This window comes from Trachemys scripta, chromosome 4 (genome assembly GCF_013100865.1).
Source record: "Trachemys scripta elegans isolate TJP31775 chromosome 4, CAS_Tse_1.0, whole genome shotgun sequence".
In the NCBI taxonomy this organism is placed as follows: Eukaryota; Metazoa; Chordata; order Testudines; family Emydidae; genus Trachemys; species Trachemys scripta.
In genome coordinates this window covers 69683555-69705693 of record NC_048301.1, presented here as the reverse complement: position 1 = coordinate 69705693, position 22139 = coordinate 69683555, and the positions used below count along the sequence as shown (strand labels likewise).

At 39.6% G+C, this 22139-nt stretch overlaps 1 protein-coding gene across 16 annotated transcripts in view; it reads left to right on the top strand.

Annotated features, from left to right (window-relative positions):
- The window catches only part of GPHN (gephyrin), a 539113-nt gene that overhangs the window by 138807 nt on the left and 378167 nt on the right, over positions 1 to 22139 (top strand). For all 16 annotated transcript variants that reach the window (XM_034769381.1, XM_034769377.1, XM_034769383.1 and 13 more), the window contains one exon: positions 15334 to 15412. In XM_034769381.1, the coding sequence (XP_034625272.1) occupies positions 15334 to 15412 (79 nt within the window). The remainder of the gene's footprint in view (positions 1 to 15333; positions 15413 to 22139) is intronic.

Sequence of the window (22139 nt, the reverse complement as noted above, 5' to 3'; positions counted from 1 at the left end):
AAGAGGTGACATGACTACCATCTACAACAGGGGTAGGCAACCTATGGCACATGTGCCGAAGGCAGCATGCAAACTGATTTTCAGTGGCACTCATACTGCCCAGGTCCTGGCCACCAGTCCGGGGCCTCTGCTTTTTAATTTAATGTAAAATGAAGCTGCTTAAACATTTTAAAAACCTTATTTGCTTTACATACAACAATAGTTTAGTTAAATATTATAGACTTATAGAAAGAGACCTTCTAAAAACATTAAAATGTATTACTGGCACGCGAAATCTTAAATTAGAATGAATAAATGAAGACTCGGCACACCACTTCTGAAAGGTTGCTGACCCCTGACCTACAAGTATCTACCTGGGAAGTAGATATCTGATATTCAAAGGCTCTTTAAACTAGCAAAGGTATAACAAGATCAAATGGCTGTATGTTGAAGCTATACAAATCTAAACTGGAAATAGCATGAACATTTTTAAGAGTAAGGGTAATTAGCCATTGGAATAATGTACCTAGGAATGTTGTTGATTCTCTAGCACTTGAAATCTTTAAATCGGGATTGGATGTGTTTCTAAAAGATATGCTGTAAATCAAACAAAAGCTGTGACCTGTGTTATGTAGGAAGTCTGACTAGATGATCATAATGGTCTTCACTGGCGTTAAAGGATATGTCTATACTGCAAAAAAGGCTCATGGCAGTGAGTATCAAAGCCTAGGTCAACTAATTCAAGCTCACAGGTTTCATGTTATGTGGCTAAAAATAGCAATGTAGACATTCCTGCCTGGGTTAATCTACATTGCTAATTTTAGCCTGAGCCTGAGTCAGTTGAGATGGGCTTTGAGACATGTTGCTATGGGTCTGGTTTTTTGTTTTTGTTTTTTGTAGTGTAGACATACCCAAAGTCTATGAAATTTATGAATAGTTTAGCCCTATGGGCTAACTTTAATGGTTGGAAATAACTGGTGGCAGGTAGGCATGGTGATGCTTGACATGTCAGTAGAATAGTAGGCATCCTTCAGTCTTGAGAGACCATGGGTATGTGCCCCTGAGAGGTAAAGAATTTACTCAGTTGGTTTTATGGCAGCTGCGGCTATGGCTCAAGAGACCATTTGAGAGAGACAATCTCTGCCATATCTGTTACATTTAAAGGTGATGTTTCGACCTTTTGGGCTCTGCCTTCTGTGAGCTCTTTTCTCCTCTGTTCTCCTCTTTTCTCCTTTTACTCTCGTAACTCCGGAGACCTTTTGTTAAGCTTTTGTTTCCAAAGGCTGTGGTCTTGAGTGTGATCTTCCCAGTTGTCCACATCCATGTCCATTTCTTTGAGAACTTGCTTGCACTCATCCTTGAAATGCAATTTTGGGCGCCCCTTGGGTCTTTTTCCAGATGCCAATTCACTGTAGAGGATGTGTCCTTTGGGATGCGCCCATCATTCATTCGGCACACATGCCCAAGCCAGCGGAGGCGTCTCTGTTTGAGGAGTGTTTGCATGCTGGGTATGCTGGCCCACTTGAGCACCTCAGTGTTGGTGACTCTGTCCTTCCAGGAGATGCCAAAGATTTGACGAAGCCAATGCATATGAAAACTGTTGAGCCTCTTTTCCAGATGAGAGTATAAGGTTCATGATTCACTCCCATACACTCTGTTTCAAGTGAAAGGTTCACTGTGATAGTAGACCCCAAGTATTTGAACTCATTCATCACTTCAAGTTCATAGTTGTTGATCTTGATGGAGGGTGCTTCCTCAACTCCTTTGCACATTATGTTCATCTATTTTTAGGCTTATGATAAGCCCAAACTCTTGGCAGGCTTTGGAAAAACAGTCCATAAGGTTTTGGAGATGAACTTCTGAGTGGCTTATCACTGATGTGTCATCAGCAAAGGAGGTATTGGATAAGGGCTTCCTGAGTCTTGATTTTACATCTGGGTATTGCAAGATTGAACAGCTTTCCATCAGATCTTGTGTGCAAGTAGATTCCCTCAGTTGAAGAACCAAAAGCTTGTTTCAGTAGCAAGGAGAAGAAGATCCCAAACATAGTTGGGGCAAGTACACAGCCTTTCTTTACTTGGCTACGAATCTGGAAATCCTCAGCAATCGAGCCGTTGTATTGAACTGTGCCGTATATGTTTTTATGAAGGATCAAATCATGCTTAAGAGCTTGGGGGGACAGCCAATCTTTTCTAGAAGTGCAAATAGTACACTTGTACTGACAAGGTCAAAAGCCTGTGTGAGATCGACAAAGGCTATGTAAAGGGGATTTTTTTGGTCTCTGCATTTGTCTTGTAGTTGTCTCATTGAGAAGATCATGTCGATAGTAGACCTTTCAGTTCTGAAGCAGCACAGTGATTCATAATGCTAAGAAGGAAAATGCCATGATAATTGTTACAGTCACTCCTATCACCCTTGTTTTTACAGAGATGTTGCCATCTCTCATTTCTTGTGGTACTTTGCCTTCTTTCCAGCACAGGCAGAGCAACTCATGACGATGTTGCAGTAGAACAGGTTTTCCACATTTTATGATCTCTGATGGTATGCAGCCTTTTCTGGGGGCCTTTCCATTGGGGAGGCCATCTCTGGCAAGGCTAAGCTCCTAGAGAGTTGGTTCATTGTCAAGTTGGTTCATAAGAGGCAGGCTTTCGATGACGTTGATGGCTTTGTCTGTAACAATATTTTCATGAGAGTAAAGCTTAGAGTAGTGTTCTACCCAGCGATCCATCTGCTTGGTGCAGTTGTTGACTGTTTCCCCTGTTGATTTCAGTGGGGCTGTCTTCTTTGAAATTGGACCCAAAGCTTTCTTGATCATGTCATACCTGTTTTTGATGTTCCCTGCATCAGGTGCTACTTGTATGCTTTTGCATAAGTGCAGCCAATAGTCATTGGCGCAGCGTCGAACAGTTTGTTGTATCTTGGTTCTTGCCACTCTGGATGCTTGTCAGGTTTTTTTTATCTGGGTCTCTCTTGTAGTTGGTTTGGGCTGTGCATTTAGCCTCTATGACCGGCATCAACACACTGGGATATGCGTCAAACCAGTTGTCGGTCTTGTTTTCCTTCTTCCCAAAGACAGACAGCTGCATCGTAGCTTGTGTTCTTCAGTTGCTCCCACTTCAGCTGGACGCTTGTGGCACAATCACTCGAGTCAAGGGCTTGTCATAGTATGTTTTTGTACTGCTGTGACTTTTCTTGGTCCGCAAAGGCACTGATGTTAATACAAGGACATCCTTTTACTTTAGAACTGTGTATTTTCTTTGCTTTAAGTTTGACCTTGCTGCATACCAGAGAGTGATCTATGTCGCACTTTGATAGCTGCAGGTAATGAAGACAGGGTTAAGGTTGGGATGCCTTGTGATGATAAGATCCAGTTGATGTCAGTGGCCAGATCTGAGATGTGTCCAAGACACTTTGCGTTGTGGATTTGTCTGGAAGAATGAGTTTGTTACAGGGTGGTCGTAATAGCAACAAAGTTCTAGCAGTCTCTGATGGCTTCCGTTCATCTTACTAGTTCCATGCTGACTAAGACAGTTGGTCCATGCTTCATGATCAGCTCCCACCCTTGCATTGACGTCTCCTAGAATCATAGAATATCAGGGTTGGAAGAGACCTCAGGAGGTCATCTAGTCCAACCCCCTGCTCGAAGCAGGACCAATTCCCAACTAAATCATCCCAGTCAGGGCTCTGTCAAGGCTGACCTTAAAAACCTCTAAGGAAGGAGATTCCACCACCTTCCTAGGTAACCCATTCCAGTGCTTCACCACCTTCCTAGTGAAAAAGTTTTTCCTAATATCCAACCTAAACCTCCCCCACTGCAACTTGAGACCATTACTCCTTGTTCTGTCATCTGGTACCACTGAAAACAGTCTAGATCCACCCTCTTTGGAACCGCCTTTCAGGTAGTTGAAAGCAGCTATCAAATCCCCCCTCATTCTTCTCTTCTGCAGACTAAACAATCCCAGTTCCCTCAGCCTCTCCTCATAAGTCATGTGTTCCAGCCCTTTAATCATTTTTGTTGCCCTCCACTGGACTCGTTCCAATTTTTCCACATCCTTCTTGTAGTGTGGAGCCCAAAACTGGACACAGTACTCCAGATGAGGCCTCACCAATGTCTAATAGAGGGGAATGATCACGTGCCTCGATCTGCTGGCAATGCCCCTACTTATACAGTCCAAAATGCCATTAGCCTTCTTGGCAGCAAGGGCACACTGTCGACTCAAATCCAGCTTCTCGTCCACTGTAACCCCTAGGTCCTTTTCTGCAGAACTGCTGCCTACACATTTGGTCCCTAGTCTGTAGCAGTGCATGGGATTCTTCTGTCCTAAATGCAGGACTCTGCACTTGTCCTTGTTGGACCTCATCAGGTTTCTTTTGGCCCAATCCTCTAATTTGTCTAGGTCCCTCTGTATTCTATCCCCACCCTCCAGTGTATCTACCACTCCTCCCAGTTTAGTGTCATCTGCAAACTTGCTGCGAGTGCAGTCCACGCTATCCTCCAGATCATTAATGAAGATATTGAACAAAACCGGCCCCAGGACCAACCCTTGGGGCACTCCACTTGATACCGGCTGCCAACTAGACATGGAGCCATTGATCACTACCCATTGAGCCCGACGATCTAGCCAGCTTTCTATCCACCTTATAGTCCATTCATCCAGCCCATGCTTCTTTAACTTGGCGGCAAGAATACTGTGGGAGACTGTATGAAAAGCTTTGCTAAAGTCAAGGAATAACACATCCACTGCTTTCCCCTCATCCACAAACCCAGCTATCTCGTCATAGAAGGCAATTAGGTTAGTCAGGCATGACTTGCCCTTGGTGAATCCATGCTGACTGTTCCTGATCACTTTCCTCTCTGAGTGCTTCAGAATTGATTCCTTGAGGATCTGCTCCATGATTTTTCCAGTGAAAATATATTTGTATTTTGGAATCCTGCTGATAGTGGTGTTCAACTGGTCATAGAACTGGTCCTTGATGTCAAAAGATAAGGAGAGTGTTGGGACATACACACTCACAAGGTTGATTGGTCAATCAGGTGTGAACAAGTGTAGTGCCAAAATTCTCTCAGATCCATTTATAGGTGGCTCAATCATCCCCAGAAGTGAGTTCTTGATGCAAATCTCACTCTGTGCTCTCACGTTTCTTCAGCGCTTTTTCCCTGCCAGAAAAATGTTTAGTCTTTTTCCCTGAGAGATCCACTTGATGCTAGCTGTGTTTCTTGGAGGGATGAAATATCTTCATTGAGTCATTTCAGTTTGTTGTTGATCACGGCCATTTTACATACATAGTTGATTTCTTGAAGGTCCTCTGATAATCCGGTTGTCACGGTGCAAACGTTCCAGCACCCTGTCTTTAAGGATGTTTTCTTTCTTTTACTTGATTTGCCTGGTGTGTTGGTTACAGTCCACTTTTCAAGTTATAAAACTCTAAGCTCCGAGCAGCCATTGAAGCAAGCAGACTGTGGCGGGACAACACCCTATTATCTGGGGGCTGCCCAGTTTTATAGTGGGCGGGCGTTGTCCAGTGAAATATGATGATCTATCCCACTGTTGGAGACAGCCCCCGCCACCCAACTCTACACTAATTGAGTAAGAGCTTAGAACCGGTGACTGCTGCCTCCTGTGTCGTGTCGACGCTTGAGGTGAAGCTGGAGTACCTCTCCACGGTGCAAGCCTGGGCAGATGATATGGTGGTCCTGAGTTACCCATGCATCAGGACTCCACTCTCGGTGTCACTGGTAAAATCCAGAAGAGAGGAAGAACCAATACATCTGGTTTCTGATCCACTGCAGGAGTTGCTGGAAAGATACTAAGATCTTAATACCTGACCCCCTTTGGGGCTCCACTCCAGATTTTCTGTCTGAGTTTACTCTCATAGCCTTACATTCTCCTGAATTCACCAACAAGGGAGTGAGGCTTTTCTGTCAGGGGTTGCTCCCTTAGCCTTACATTCTCCCGGTCTACCCACAAGGCAGTGGGTTTGAAGAGCCACAAGTAGTACTGTCTACTCTCATTACGGTAGCACGCATAGCCTGATTTGACACTGAAATGTCAGTAACAACACAGAAGCACTCGTACTAGGTGGAGGAGGAGAGGCTGGTGTTTGAGATGAGTTAATTGCAATCACCTTGCTGCTGTTCAGAAATGTCTTTTCTGAAGTGGTTGCATTAGCTTAAATCAGGAAGTTCATTTGTAGAAGATGTGGATCTCAGTAATTTTTCTTATACATCTGACATTTCCATTTAAGTAGTTGAGTCTTCTGTAAATAAACTATAATCTACTACTCGCTCCACCTCCATTACCAAGAAAAAATATAGATGGGAATACACTAATTTTTCAATGTTGAACCTTTTAAGTTCTCATTGACTTCAGTGGCATTAGGTTACTCAGGACCTTTGACAGTCAGGCCATAAATATTCAGTTGAACTTAGGGTTTGAGATGGGTTATGTTCTGCTATGAACTGTTAATGTATTTATTGGCAGTAAATTTAAACTGGACCTCCAAAACAAGCTACAGAATTACTCCTAACCTCACTAATTAGCCCCCAGACTTCACACTTCTCCCAGTAAAGGTGATATCCTGTAATATTTATGGGGGAGGCAATTTTTAATTGAAGAAAATTATGTGCAATTTGTGCTCTTAAAGAAATTTTAGTATCTGAGTTCTTGTTGTGGCTCACTGTCAATAGAGTTATTGGTAGTACAGTATATTTCTTTCTATATAACGGGCGTGGATATTTTTTAAGACAAATGCGGTAATCTAAAAGAAAGGGAACCAAAATTTCCATTGCTGAGGATGAAGTTTTTTAATCTGAATGCTGTTTTCCGCTCAGAGCTCATTTAAAAAAATATTAAAACAAATCTCTGCTCAGTATCATGTGTTCAGAATGATCAATGAAAATAAACAAACTAAGCAAGTGGAAGTCAGTGGCTTGGTGTTAAATGACAAGTGCCCCTCATCCTTCCCTGCACACTTGCTGGGAGCTAATTTGGTCCTCAGGTAATTTACAGAGACAGAACAGTGATTTCTCTTCCTTACTTTGTGTAGGTCCATCAGACTTTTACATAATACAAACCATTTGAGTAAAATAGTTGATTTATTTTTCATTTATATTGTAGGGATGAAAAAATCCCCTCTATTACAAAAATTACTGGATGAAATTCTATGGTCTTTGTTTTGTAGGAAGTCAGACTAGAAAATCATAGTGTTGCTTTCCGATGTTAAAACTATGGTTCTGTGGAGTACAATGAGTATTTTTCTTTTATAAATATTAAGTAGTACATTCCTGAGGAAAATGAGGCATTGCTAATACTTGATCTCTTTAGAGATTGCACTATGGATTAGTTATTCACAAAACTCTAGCAATGTGAGATTATGCTAGTCTTTGTTCCACTTTCTTTCACAGACTTCAGGCTCTAGATTTCTCACATGACAAACTTTTCAAAGATGAAATGAAAAATGAGTACTAAATTTCTGCTCAATTTGGCAAAGGCCAGCAGTGCTTCTGAGATCAGTATGGACTTGAAAATGCTAATTCTGGAAGAAAATCAGTGGCTTGTTGCCAGCTATAGGCAAATGAGAACTCACCAAGAAGATTGCCCCAGAGGCTTTCAATTTCCTGGAATTACTGCTGCTCACTGTACATGTTCCAACAGTCAAGATGAAGTGAATATCTGAATAGAAACAATATAATATTTTGACTTAATATCACAATATTGTCCTATTAATAGCACCGTATTGTATTGTTTGAATTTTAAACATTATTTCTTTTAAGTTTAAAAAATTCATTAACGTTTATGAACATTTATCTTTGTTGCTTGAGCCTGTTTTTGATATAATGAGCCATAAACTTTCCCTGTCAGAGTTTTTGCTGCATATGAAGTGCAAGTAAATTTAGCAAGAATTTCTATAGTGAATATTTGTAATTCTGTTAACAAAAATATTTAAGCAACTTTTTGTTGCAGAAGCCAAATATGATCTCATGAATTTTTAGTTCTGTCTTGTCACCAAGAGTTTGTGCATGCATATTGCTTAGACATTGTTTGAACTCCACAGTAATTATTTTCTTTTTTTATCAATGTTCACAAAGATTTCATCTTTACCCAAACCAAGTTGGAAGAAGAGGGATAGAGTCATATAAATGTGATCTAATATCTATGTCAGCAAAGGTTAATTCTTGTAATGGGTCCAATTAAGCAAAACACACCTTAGTTGGTCCTCTTCATGTCAGAATATGTAAACCCTTGGAAGAAGCCAAGATAGTACTATGTCTTCTATAATTGACTATGTGCACACCTAAACAGCTTTTATAACATGCCTGATTAATTACTGTAGCTATCACACCTTTCTGTTACTAAACTGTTTTTCTGAATTGGCTGCGTTATGCTATGAAATGTTTTCCATCAAATATTACAGACAGTGCCTATTTAATTAATATATTTTGAGATGATGTGACAAATTCTGTTATGGCAGGTGTTTGGTATCCTCAAGATGCAAAAGTTTCCATTTTAACTCCGTTTTCACACAGCAATTTTTAGTAGAGTGAGATTAAAATAAATTGCTTTTTCCCATTTGAAAAATGTGAGCCAAACTTTTTTAGACAGGCCTGTAGCAAAAGTAAATAAATAGAGCATTTGTTTGAAAATAATTGGTTTTCTTTAACCATTCTGAACATTTGAAAATTGCATGCCAATCATGCACATTAGTTCTTTTCAGGTTTTTAAGAGCAGTTGGACAAACACCTGTCAGAGATTGTCCAGGTATATTTGGTCCTGCCTCAGTGCAGAGGGCTGAACTTGATGACCTCTCAAGAGCCCTTTCAGCCCTACATTTCTCTGATTAAGTCTGTCAGGGTGAGATCCACAAAAGTACTTCAGCACCTACGTCCTGTTTTTAGGCACCACTGTGACCCACTAAACCCCCACACAACTGCAGCCTAACCTGATAGCACTGAGTGAATTTAAGTGCCTAAGGGTGTTTTTTTGTTGTTGTTTTTCCTCTATGGACATGCGCACTGCAGCCTCTCTCTAGGTGCTGAGGTGCCAATCTCCTGCCTGAGCATGTGCACTACTGCTTCATGATAGGCATCTGGAGATATGTATCTCCCACCAAAGCCCAAGAGCAATTCACAAACTGGGAAAGATAGGCATTTGATCACCTAAGTTATATGCAGGGCGGAGAGGTGGAGGACTTTCCTTATAATCTTTAGCCTGATGGTTAGGGTACTCAGCCAGGATGTGGGAGACCCCTGATTCAAGTCATCCCTCCACCTGAGCGGGAGAAGGGATCTTAACCAGGGATCTGCCATCTCTCAGGTGAGTGCCCTAGCCATTACTCTAGAGTCATTCTAACTCTTTCTGTGGCCCAATTAATATTTAATTATTCAGTTGTTTAAAGTGGAACAACTTTAATAGGAGGAATTGAGGGAGCCCCATATCAAAATATCCAGTGGCTAGGGTATGCACTTGAGAGGTGGCAGACCCCTGTTCAAATCTCTTCTCCCCCTCAGGAGGAGGGGGAACTTGAATTGGGAATTCAAGTGGGATTGGGGAGTATCCTGTCTTTTAGGCTAAAAGTTATAAGGGAGCTGCTGCTCTTCCTCCTTCCCCTGGGTTTTGTTTCACTGCACCCATCCCCCTTCTGTTTTGTTTTGGTCCCCATCTGCAACTTAGGTGGCTGAACACCTATCTTCCCCTGGTTCATGGATCACTAGGGAAGCTAGGTGCCCCACCTGCAGCCTGGATTTATGCACGTGTTGCCAAAAGAAGGTTTGGCACACATCCCTCTGACCAGGAAAAACATCTGTGATCAGTGTCTCCCATTGGCTAGTATAGTCAGCACCCAGCTGGGTGGCTTTTTTGATAGCATTCTTAGGTGCCTACCTCTCCCCATTCATAGTATTAGGGTGCCAAGGTGTCGAACTTAGGCTTTGTGAATTGCAGTGTTGTTTCTATGACTCTCTATGCACCTAAAAGTTAGGTACCATGATGCTCAGCATTGCAATTCTTACGTCCCTCCATGGAGCTAAAGAGATGCATTGTGATTGCTTGTACAGGTAGTTAAGCCCAATTTTCAAAACAGGTTTTGTTGACTTCAATGTCCATGGACCACATTCAATGAAGAATGTGAGACAATCCTCTATGGGATAAGGCTTGCATAATGACTCCTATATATGCCACAGGAAAGGGAACATAGGAGGGCATGAACTCTGGCTGACAAAACTGTGGGGCAGTTAGTTGATCTGATGTAGAAGCAGCCTTCAGGTGCCAGATTAGCATCCACTGGTCACACAAATGTATCAGCAAAGTTAATTTAAAGCTGCTATAATAGGATATACTGATCCTTTAAGGCTGGTGAAGGAGTCCTCAACTGCCCGTACTATCCTGTCCCGGGCTATCCTTTCTTAAAGACATACCTATAAGACAAGGAATGCTATTGCTGATGAAGAGTAGCCTTTCTGGAAGAGGCATTTTGTAATTTGGAAAAGAAACCTACTGCTATCTCTGTTCAGCGCCTAAGATCTGGGTTCCAAAAGCAGTTACTTCTTGTTACAAAAGGATGCATCTTTAAGTTAAAGAGGAGCTGCTCATGTACGCAATCATTTACTGGATTAGGACTTTAGATTGTAAGCTTATTTGGTCAGGGACTCTCTCTCACTATATATGTGAATAGTGCCCAGAACAATGGGACCTGAATCTGAATTGGGACTTCTGGGCGACACTGTAATACAAATGATGATTCTAAGAGAAAATTCTATATAAAGGCGAAAGAAATCAAATTTTGCTATGGAAAGTTCACAGAAGAACACCATTGAGACAGCTAGGTCAAAAAAGATAGTTTCCTAAAAAGAATATGATTTAAGGTACTTGACATTTAAAAAAAAAAAACAAAACAAAAAAGGAATAATTTATAAGAAAAATTTAATATAATAAAATACTGTTTATTGTAAGGAAACTCTTTATACTAAGGTCAAAGTTCTGATACTTTTTTTTGTTGATGTACCCCTTTTCAAATGCAATGTTAATCATGGACCCCCCCAGCTGAGAAACTGATTGACAAAAGTATATGTTTACTTCATATAAACACATTCTATTAGTAATGCTTTAAGAAAAAGAGTATAAGAGTATTTAGAGAAAATCAGTGAGATGGGTGTGCCTACGTCTTACTGCAGTCTGTCTATTCTTGGTGTGATGATTGACAAGTAAACTCATAAATCATTCTCCATTTCCAGTCAGGACCTGAACTTTGTCTTCATAGCTGTCATGGCCCAGAATGATGCTTCATATATATATATATGTTATTGGGAAAGGTAGTGACACTTTCATTGCTTCTGTAACTAAAATTGGGTACTCTGCAGCAACAGTTGGCCAAAACTGTCAAGGTGTCTATTCCTGAAACTTAATTTTCAGGATGCAGTCACAGGATAGTTCGAGCAGATCCTGTCCTGCTTTTCCACTCCAATGCCAAGATGACATAGCAAAAGTTGAGAATGGATCCCGAACTCAATTATATTCCTCCATGCTTATATTATTGAAAGTTGAGCAACGATTCTATCTCTCATGCAGTCAGATGTGATGCTATTAGTATCCAGAAATTCTGTCAATAATGGAAACATCTCTGAGATTCCACTGCTCAGCCTAGTTTTCCAAATCTCCATTTTCTTCTGAAAAGCTGCAGTCTTGTCACTCACCTCAAGTATGGTTGTATCACCCCCTTTGTCTGGACAGGTTTAGTGCATTCAACAAGTTAAAAATGTCTGTGAGGTATGCAAGCTTCACGATCCATATTGGGTCAGAAAAGTTTGCGGCGATCTTGGGATTGTGCACAGAAAGAAAACCCAGCAGCTCTTTGTGAAGCTCAAAAACTTTCCAACACTCTGCTGTGAGATAGCCAACACACTTCTGAATGAAACAATAATTTGTCATGTCCTGCACCCATTTCTAAACACAGCTTTGCAAAAAAGGCATGAATTCAAAGGCCAGGACTTTACAAAATTCACAACTGTCACAGCAGCATTTAGTACATCTTGTAATTCGGGTTCCATTTTCTTTGATGCAAGGGCCCAGTGGTGCAACATATAGTGTGTTACAATTACCCGTGGGTTTATGGCTCATATTCTTACAACAACTCCACCCTTATTGCCTGCTGTAGCAGCATCACTGTCCATGCAAACAGCAACACACTTCTCCCAATTCAGCGATTCAGCTTTCATGAAATATCCAATAGTTTGACTATTTCCTGACCTATTGTCTGTTATGGTAATTCCTGACAAAAATGAAAATCTTTTAAAATTTCCCCCCAGCCAAACCTAACAAACAAAAACTAATAATTGTGCTGCATTACCAACATCGGTTGTCTTATGAAGCTGGATTGCAAACTCTTCACATGTACGTAGACTTTCCGTTAGTTGGCATTTTACATCATTTGAAAGCTCTTCAATTCTCCTACTAACTGTATTGTTATAAAGCGGTATGGCCTTAAGTTTCTATGCTGCATCTTCACTTACTATCACTTTGCATGTTTCTATAGCAGCTGGAAGAATCGGTACTTCTCCAATGGTATGGGATTTTTACTCTTTGCAGTCTGAAGCACTGTTAAGAAAGATGCTTTCAGAGCCTTTTCCAGAACCGATGTTATGTTTGTCATTTGAGTTTTCTGTCAATTGAATTCTTCTTTCATTGAAAAAGTCTCTAGATTTACCTTTATACTCCAGGTGCCTTGTTGTTTCAGCTTTGCAGGTTTCATTGCTTCGTTTGATAGGATTTGTAAGCATACAAACCCTTGGCTGATGATCTATATATGAATGTGAAGTTTTTAGTCAAGATTAACAGTAAACCTCTCAATAATGGGTTTAATCTATGCTCACAATATTTATGTAGGTATTTCATTTTTGCATGTTTATTTTTATGCATTTATTTTGTTTTTATATTCTATAGCATCTTTAGATTGGTTAATGTACGTGCAATATTCAGTGGCGCAAGTACATTAATTATCTATCTTTGTTTTGCTTTCTCAAAATGTACAAGGAAGTGTTCTTTTATGCTGTGTTCAGATCAGAAGTCTAGTTAATTACTGTATTAGTGATTTGAGAGATGCAGCTTAATAATCCTGTGATACTCCATAAAACATGCATTGTAGAACACTTAAGTTAAAACGCTACATGCATTTGTAACAAAAATCAGCATCTTTCAATAAACATTACATTTTGAAATTTGGAGCGGAGCCTGGAGCTGGAGCGCGGAGCAACTCCAGAGCAGTGGAGCTGCAGGTTTTTGCCTGGAACTGGAGCAGAGCCGGAGCACAGCTCCAAAACCCTGTTTTGAATCAAGATGGCAAATATTCTCCTGGGGAATGCATTTCCATAAATGTCCTGTTCAAAGTCTCTGAAAACTTGACTCTAAACACAAGGATCTTAGGCTGTCTGTCTGCATAGTATGCTAACTTGCATTGGCTACCCATAGCCCTAAGAGACCAATATGATAGTTATAGATTTTTCAGGCCAGAAAGGACTCTAATGATCATCTAGTCTGACCTCCTGCATAACACAGAGGATATAATTTCACTTCGTAATTTCTAGCACAATAAACTGGTTTTGAATTAGAAAAAAAAAACCCCAAGTATATAGGGACAAAATGAGAATAAACTTGCTAGGGTATTAAGGGTTAAAAAAAGATTTTACAAATACATGAGAAGGAAGAGGAAGATCAAGGACAGAGTAGGCCTATTATTCAATGAGTAGGGAAAAACAATAACAGGAAATGCAACAATGGCTTAAGGGTTTTTTGTTTCAGTTTTCACCAAAAAGGTTAGTAGTGAACGGATGACTAACATACTGAACATCAGTGTAAGTGGTGTAACATCTGAGGCTAAAATAGGGAAAGAACTAGCTAAGAATTATTTAGACAAGTTAGATGATTCCAATTAAGCAGGGCCTGATGAAATACAACCTAGAATACTTAAGAAACTGACTGAAGAGATTTCTGAACCATTTGTGATGATCTTTGAGAACTCATAAAGGGCAGGAGAGATCCTGGTGGACTGGAAAAGGGCAAATATATGACCTATCTATAAAAAGGGGAATAAGGCTCACCCAGGGAATTATAGACCATCAGTTTAACTTTGGTACCCAGAAAGATAATGAATAAATAATCAATTTGTAAGCATCTAGAAGTTAATAAGTAATGCCTTGGATTTGTCAAGAACAACTCATGTCAAACCAACCTAATATCCTTCTCTGACAGGGTAACAACACTTGGGGGAGAAGCAGTAGATGTGATATATCTTGACTTTAGTAAGGCTTTTGATGCTGTCTCACATGATCCCCTTATAAGCAAACTAGGAAAATATAGCCTAGACAAAGTTACTATAAGGTGGGTGCACAACTGCTAGAAGAGCATATCGAGTGGGGTCCCAAAGGGATCTGTCCTAGGTCCAGTTCCGTTTAATGTATTCATAAATTATTTAGATAATGGCACAGAGAGTATAGTTATAAAGTTTGTGGATGATACCAAGTTAGGAGCATTTTGGAGGACAGGATTAGAATTCAAAATAATCTAGACAAATTGAAAAAATGGTCTGAAATACATAGGATGAAATTCAATAAGGACAAATGCAAAGTACTACACTATAACAATGCTGCAAAGAGTACTGAGGGTGTGTATATGAGAAGGGAATTATGCAAAAAGTAGCTTTTGGGCTCCAGGTTCAAACAACAAACACATTTTTTGGAAAACAAAACAAAAATACATGAATAATGTTCTTTTAAACTTAAACTCCCATGTAATTCATTGTATCTTGAATTATGGTAAATCTCCTAGGTGGATTATTCTACTGGAACTGTTTTAAACACAATTTTATTATCATTTATAAGTTGTATTAATAATTATACCATCTAAATTATTGTATGTTTAACTGCAATTCAAGTAAACAATTTATACTATAAACTATTGAAAACTTAAAATGAAATGTTAAAATATAGCAATTCTCAATATTTCCAACCCTTTAAGCATATTGAACTGTGTGTGATTGACACATGTACACTATAATTTGTCCTATTTGTGTATATTTACACCTCCAATGTCATGTTTGATGAGATTGTGTGGTTGGCTTGTCAGAGCAAGGGATTTAGGAGTATTGAGGGACCTGGTTGAGGCACTTAATGATCCACCTCATGACAAGTTTTTTTTACCTCTTTGTGTTTTAGTCAACATATCTAAATTAGGTGAAACTTCACTGAAAAATAATTTAATAGATGAGCTCTGAGCTTTCCTTTAAATAAACAATCTGCCAACCAAGCAAATATTATTTGGCTGACACAATTCTCAAATTTTCATTTCTTTTGTTTCTCTTTTTTAGTGAGCGACAGTTGCTTCAGGAACCTTGCTGAAGATCGCAGTGGGATAAACCTTAAAGATCTGGTCCAAGACCCATCTTTGTGAGTATCTGACTGCTACAGCTGAGCATAGAAAAGCTATGTTATTATATCCTGTGTGTGTGATTGTAATTAGGGACAGATTTAGATATGATGAAGCACACTTTGCTTTTGTAGCAGTCTGTATATCATGTGCTGAGTCTATAATACAGACAGATGTGACTGGAACCACATTGTGTCTTTCTCTGAGGAGACAGGAAAAAGAATGGCATCATTGATTTAACTCCCAAGGAGCACAGATAATAAATGGAACACTTTGTCAGCAGCAGGGTTATTGTTGTAAAGGAAGACACATTGTACTCATGTCCTCTTCCTTCATTTTTTTATAGGCACAAAACATCATATAACTAGATTTTAATCTCCTGATTTTGAATTTACTTCAGAGTTTTCTTTACCTTGGAAGTCTTTGTTTTCTTTATATCTGATCTGATTTTCTTCCAGCTGATTTTTTTTTAAACTCCTGTTTCTTTCAGTTCTTTTTATTTATGCCAAACAAATTTTTGGCAACTTCACTTCATACTCAGAGAACAGGTCAGTTACAGTCCCTTCTTCATCCCATAACACAGACACAAACTTTGAAAGTCTAAGGCAAGAGGCCAAAGAAGCACAAAACTTATGTGGTCATCCTTTCTAATCTTTCTTGTTTAGTGACCAGGCCAATGCACACATCCTCCCATTCAGCCACAGTCCAATATAGGACTGTGTGTCTGTCTGTTTCTATAAATCATATTTCCCCCTTACAAGCCCTGTCACTAGGAAGTGAAGCCATGTTTAATATTGTGTCAGACATGGCTTTTCCCAGGTTCCTCCTGAAGTAATATTAAAAATGCTTTTCCCATTGCTATAGATAAACACCCAAGAGTATCACCTGTTGTAAGAAAATGTGGTCCTCTCTCTTTCTAGCAGAGTTGATTGTTCCTTTTTATAATGGGTATTGAACATGATTGGCCCTATCAACATAAACAGGTAAAAAGTTTTCAATATTGGTTGAGAAGCAGCAGAGAAGAGGCCATGTTTGAAACCTTATTTCAACATGGAAGATTTTTAATGATAGATGCAAGCACACCAATTAATTTGTCACATTGCTAGAGCAAAAAAGCGACATCAATGTCCTGAAGTTTCAAACTGAGGGAACTAGCTCATAATGTATTTAGTGTATGATCATTCATACCACAGAAAAATATAAAGAAGAAGAGGGGAGGCGTACATTCATTGCCTGAGACGTTATTGAATGATGAGAAATGGGAGGCTAAATTTTCAAACATGACTAGAGATTTTAGGTGCCTCAGTTTTGGGTGTCCAATTTGAGACAACTTCAAGGGGCCTCGTTTTCAGCTGAACTTTACTTCATGTTTTTTTTTATTCTTGAGAATTGTAGCTGTTTGTAGTGAGATGCAAATGTGATTTCAAGAGCTGTACATAGTGTACAACAGTGTCTTAAGAGTTCTGTACAGCGGAAGTCCAGTTACAAAGATTCAGTCCAGAGATGGTGAATGGTGTTTGTTGTGGAGTATTGGGGTTTTTCTTTCAAAGTAATGAAATCCTCCAACTCCTTCCCTCAGCCCATAACTTGTGTGAGATAGATTGTAATCTATTAATTAGTTTAAACTAGGAAAATCAAAAATAAATTGTGACTATTGTTTGTAGCATAAGTAGTAGTAAGTGGCTGCTGAGATTGATTAAAAGGTGAAGCAAGTTTGGGACATTTACTCAGCCTCAAAACCAATTACTTTTTCAAGAATAATGATAACAATAGGTATATTGTACAACAAACTGTAATACAAGAAAGAAATAGTACTTTTCTCTTCCCTCCTGATGATGTGAATGTGTTGTGCTCTCTCTTTCTATGACTTTCCTGATGGACATTCTTATGAGGTAGGGATTTAATAATGAGTAACTGTTTAAGAACAGTTCTTATAAAATGTGCAGTTGTGTGAGGGAATGGCCAGTATAGAAAATTACTGAAGTGATTTGACACATAATGCCACATTATTGGGTCTAGTCCTTTGCCAGAGGAAACCCACCTGGCTGTTAAAGACAGCTTTTTTGTCTCCTTCTGCCACCAGAACAATGCAAAGGGGACAAAGCAGGGCCAATGATTGGGCCTACAATGTCAATAAAGGTGATGTATCAGCATTTTTATGGAAGAAGAGTAAAGTTGAATTATATTCTGAGGAGCAATTGGCTGAAATTATCTTGTATAATTGTTGTACTGAATAGTGTTTCAGTTGCTGGCTGTGTGCGTGTGTGTTCTCTCTTTGTGTGGTGCCGGCTCTGCGCAGATAGCCAGCCTAGCAGACCTCAATCGAACTGTCCGAAGAGACCACAGATTTGGTTTAGTGAGGAAGGCACATGGCAAGATTTATTGTCAACGAAGCACGGCCCTAGCTCCCCAGATCAATGTCTACAGTTACACTAACACGCGTATGCCTGTTACAGTGGACCAGCTCAGTGAGTGGTGGGACATTCCGTTACCCCTGAGGCCAGACAAAGGGTTAAGGCAAGGCATCCCAACATTTATATACTGAGACAAACAATCTGGAATAAACAACTTACGTATCACCTTACCAGTTTCATGTCGTTTGTTACCTCCCCTTGTACCTTCCTCCTGATGTTTCAGACAAAGCATCACTATTCATCACTTCTGTCAAACCATCTTATCGTTTGCTAGGTTGGAGTGTTCTTGTCCTAGGCTACTGGAACCTTGACTGGAATGTATTTATATATTCAGTGTGTTTTAGCAATGCTAGCAATACCAGTGCCGAGTTCATGTACAGGACAGTGAACTTGCAGGCAAGTATCTGCTTTTGACAGGGCATAACTTTTGCTGACTTTGGTTCAGGCCTTGTATCACCTCGTGCTCCAGACTCTCTTACTACTAAAAATAGCATGTTGTGATTCAAATAAAACAGTTTAAGAGAGCTAGAATTCAAAATAATGTAGGTTTATTAATATATATATTAATACTGATGTCTACATTCACATTATCAGCAAGTGATGTGGTCAGAGGTGGTAGAAATACAGTATTACTTTTACAGTCTGACATTAAAAATGTTTTATTGCACCAACTTCTGTTGATGAGAGATGACCTGATGAAGAGCTCTGTGTAAGCTTGAAAGCCTGTCTCCCTCACCAATAGAAACTGGTCCAATAAAATATATTACCTCACCCAGCTTGTGTCTCTAATATCCTGGGATCATCACAGCTACAACAACACTGCATATGTTATAAATGTTTCTCTTGCATCAAATCTGTATGATACAAAATCTTAATTACAAATGGCTTCTCTCTTTTTCATTACCTTTTGTTGTTTTATATATTTTTCTCAAATATACTGGTGTCTATATAGTCTTTTGTCATGTTTAGCTTCTGTCAGAAATCTGGTGTCATCACAGATGTTTCATTGTGTTTGCGAAGAGTTGTCAAATAGAAGCCTATTCTGCAAGGTTTTAAGTGTGATTATATGCTGAAAAGGAACACTTTAAAGATGTCATTGTAGGGTTCTGTGTTTAGTATCTGAGTGACATCATATCAGTTGTGCTGAGTTACCAATAATAGATTTTCTTTTTCCTGATTGACAGCCCTGCAAACTCACTGTGGGCTCTGACAAGCAAACTGTTCTTTCCTTCTCACACATCATCACCAGTAATAAGGGTTTACTGGCCAGATTAGGCCTTCAGTCACAACTGTACTTTCCCATGGTCTTTGCTCATGTCTAACTGGAGGTTTGCACATGTGTAACTGAATGGCCCTGTAAATGGAAGTTGGTAAAAATATTGATGGGACACAAAACAATGTAGACTCCAGCTCACTCTCTTAGCATTGCAATCAGTAGAGCTAATAGGAGTAAAAAGCAATAAAAACTTACTTTAGTTGCTATGATTACCTAACATGGGCTAGTATTACACAAAGAGAACAAATCTAGATACTGATTCTGCCTCTGATCTAGCTCTATGCATCATTCCAATAGCTTATAGGAGCCACAGAAAGCATTGCATCACACCAGGGAAGAATTCCCCTGGTGTAGGCACATCATAGGCGGTCTTTCTGTTAGTGGTTCCACACAACCCCCTTGCAAACAATGGCATAAGGGGTGCCAGAGATGGTCTGGATGTGGGAGGGACCAGATTGGGAGCAGGCCCATAGCACACAATGCCATAGAAATTCCAGAATTCTGTTGGCTGCTGTAACCAAATGGGCTGCTGTAAGTTAGGGCAGACATAGATGTTAGCAGGATGTCCTTGCTGATACTGAAGAGGAATTTTCAGGAGTTCCTTGAGGTTCTGGAGGAAGGCAAAGAATGAAGGCTGGCCAGCTCATGTCACCCACAACTTAGGGGCATGTTGAAGAATTTTTTTTTCCAGTTCTTTGTTCCAAACCACTAGGACAAATGAATATTAGACATCATTCAGCAGAACTACCTCTCAGAAATTTCTTCCCTTCCTACCAAATTTCTTGTCACTAAATCGCTTTGCTTTAACCCTTCGAAATGGACAGTGTCACAAGGTGCCTCTGTCATTACCCAGTGTACTCCACTGCCTGGCCAGTTTGTGTGGTCTCACAATCACAAACACACACCAGCTTGTTATCTTTCACCAAGGTGTGTATTTATTCTTTTCTTACAAAGTTACATAGTGTAATGCAGGTTTCTAGCAAGGGGAGGCTTCCCCACAACCTTCATTCCTCAACCCAGGCTCACCCTCTGTGCTTTCTTCTGCAATAATCTCCGTGATCCAGGTGCTTCTGATCATGCCCTGTCACAGACAGCTATGTCAAACACTGCTCAAGATCTTCTGGACATTGGAGCCATTTCCCCACAAGATTGAGATCCTACTCATGGATCCTACTCTTGGAGACTGTTTTCTAAAGAGAGTGGGAGTACAACCAATTGCTTGGGAAGCACCTTTTCCAATACAGTAACTGTCATGATTTTGGTGGTGCTAAAAGTGTGTCTGAGAAAGGAGTGATTTCATGTATTCCACTATTTAGGAAACCTCCTGATCATGTTCTAATACAGGCAAAAAGTTATTTGGATGACCCAGAGAGCAATCCAGTTGCTGCAACAGCATAGGTTGGTAATCTGTCATGGAGCCAGGACATGCTGCTACCTTTCAATTGGAAGACAGAAATGAGTGAACCATTGTGACTTCAGTTATCCTGACCAGTTGGTGAATGACCTCCTTCAAGCTAGAAAGGATTCTACAAGATTCTGCATCCAAAGACTTACTACTGCATCTGTCATGGTTTCAAACCCTGGGATGACACAGTCTCAATGAAAAATCAGAATTGGTCAAGATTGTCTTCACCTTCTGCTCAATAACTGCTTTGAAGGACTGATCCTCAGTCCTTAAGGCCTCAAGTGATTGAATTTTAAGCTCTCTGGGCTTCTTCCAGAAAAGAGAGTTTAGCTTCTCATCCTCGTTGTCAGATTTAACAAAATAGTGGCAAAGATCTGTTCTTGTATCAATTCTGGTGGCCAACTGGAAGTTTAATTTAGTCCTGGAGCATTTGATAGAATGAAATCAGAAAGGACCATTAGATCAACTAATCTGACCTCCTGTATAACACAGGCCATAGAATTTCACACATTTACCTCTTCATTGAGACCAATGACTTGTGTTTGACTAGAGCATATCTTCTAGAAAGGCATCCAGTCTTGATTTGAATACATCAACAGTTGTAGAATCCACCACTTCTCTTGTAATATTGTTTGAGTGGTTAATCACCCTCACTGTTAAAAATTTCTTCCTTAATTCTAATTTTAATTTGTCTGGATTCAGCGTCCATCCTTTGGTGCTTGTTATACTTTGGTGCTTGTTATACTTTTCTTCACTAGATTAAAGAGCCCTTTTGTACTTGGTATTTTCTCCCTGTGAAGGTATTTATACACTCAGATCAAGTCACACCTCAGTCTTCTTTCTGATAAGCTAAATATATCTTGCTCTTCAAGTCTCTCACTGCAAGGCCTTTTCTCCAGCCCTCTAATTATTTTTTCTATAATAATTATTAGGCTTTTTTCTCTATCCTCTCCAATTTTTCAATATCCTTTAAAAAATGTATATTCTATAACAGTATGCAGTATTTATTATCCCAGTGCCATATATATAGTGGTAAAATCACTTCAATAATACCCAGGTTAAACATTCAAGGGATAGCCCTTTTCTCCACAGCTCTAGTAGCTCATGTTGAGTTGCTTGTCCACTCTGACCCTTAAATCCTTTTCAATCACTGCTTTCCAGGATATAGTCCTCATACATTTTCTAGATGAATGACACTGCATTTGGCTGTATTAAAACACATTTTGTTTCAATGGGCTCAGCTTATGTGTGATCCATATCGCTTTGTATGACTACCCGGTCCTTATAGTTATTTATCACTCCCCAAATCTTGATGTCAGCCACAAATTTTGTCAGTGGTTTTATATTTATTTCTAGATCATTGATAAAAATATTGAATAGCATTGGGCCTAGTACTGATACCTGCAGAACCCGCCACTAGAAACACCCCATTTCATGATGGTTCCCTGTTGCCAATTACTCTCTAGCAAGTTTTTAATCCAGGTATTGAGGCCCCATCAGACGCATTTCTATTCCAAAAGGCTTACGGTTTAGGAATATATCCATTTAAAACAAAATACTTGATAAGTGCATATCATGTGTTCCTTTTTTAGTTACTGCCAAAACTTTAATTTAATCTTTGAGATTTCTTTTTCACTGTACTAAGGCTGATT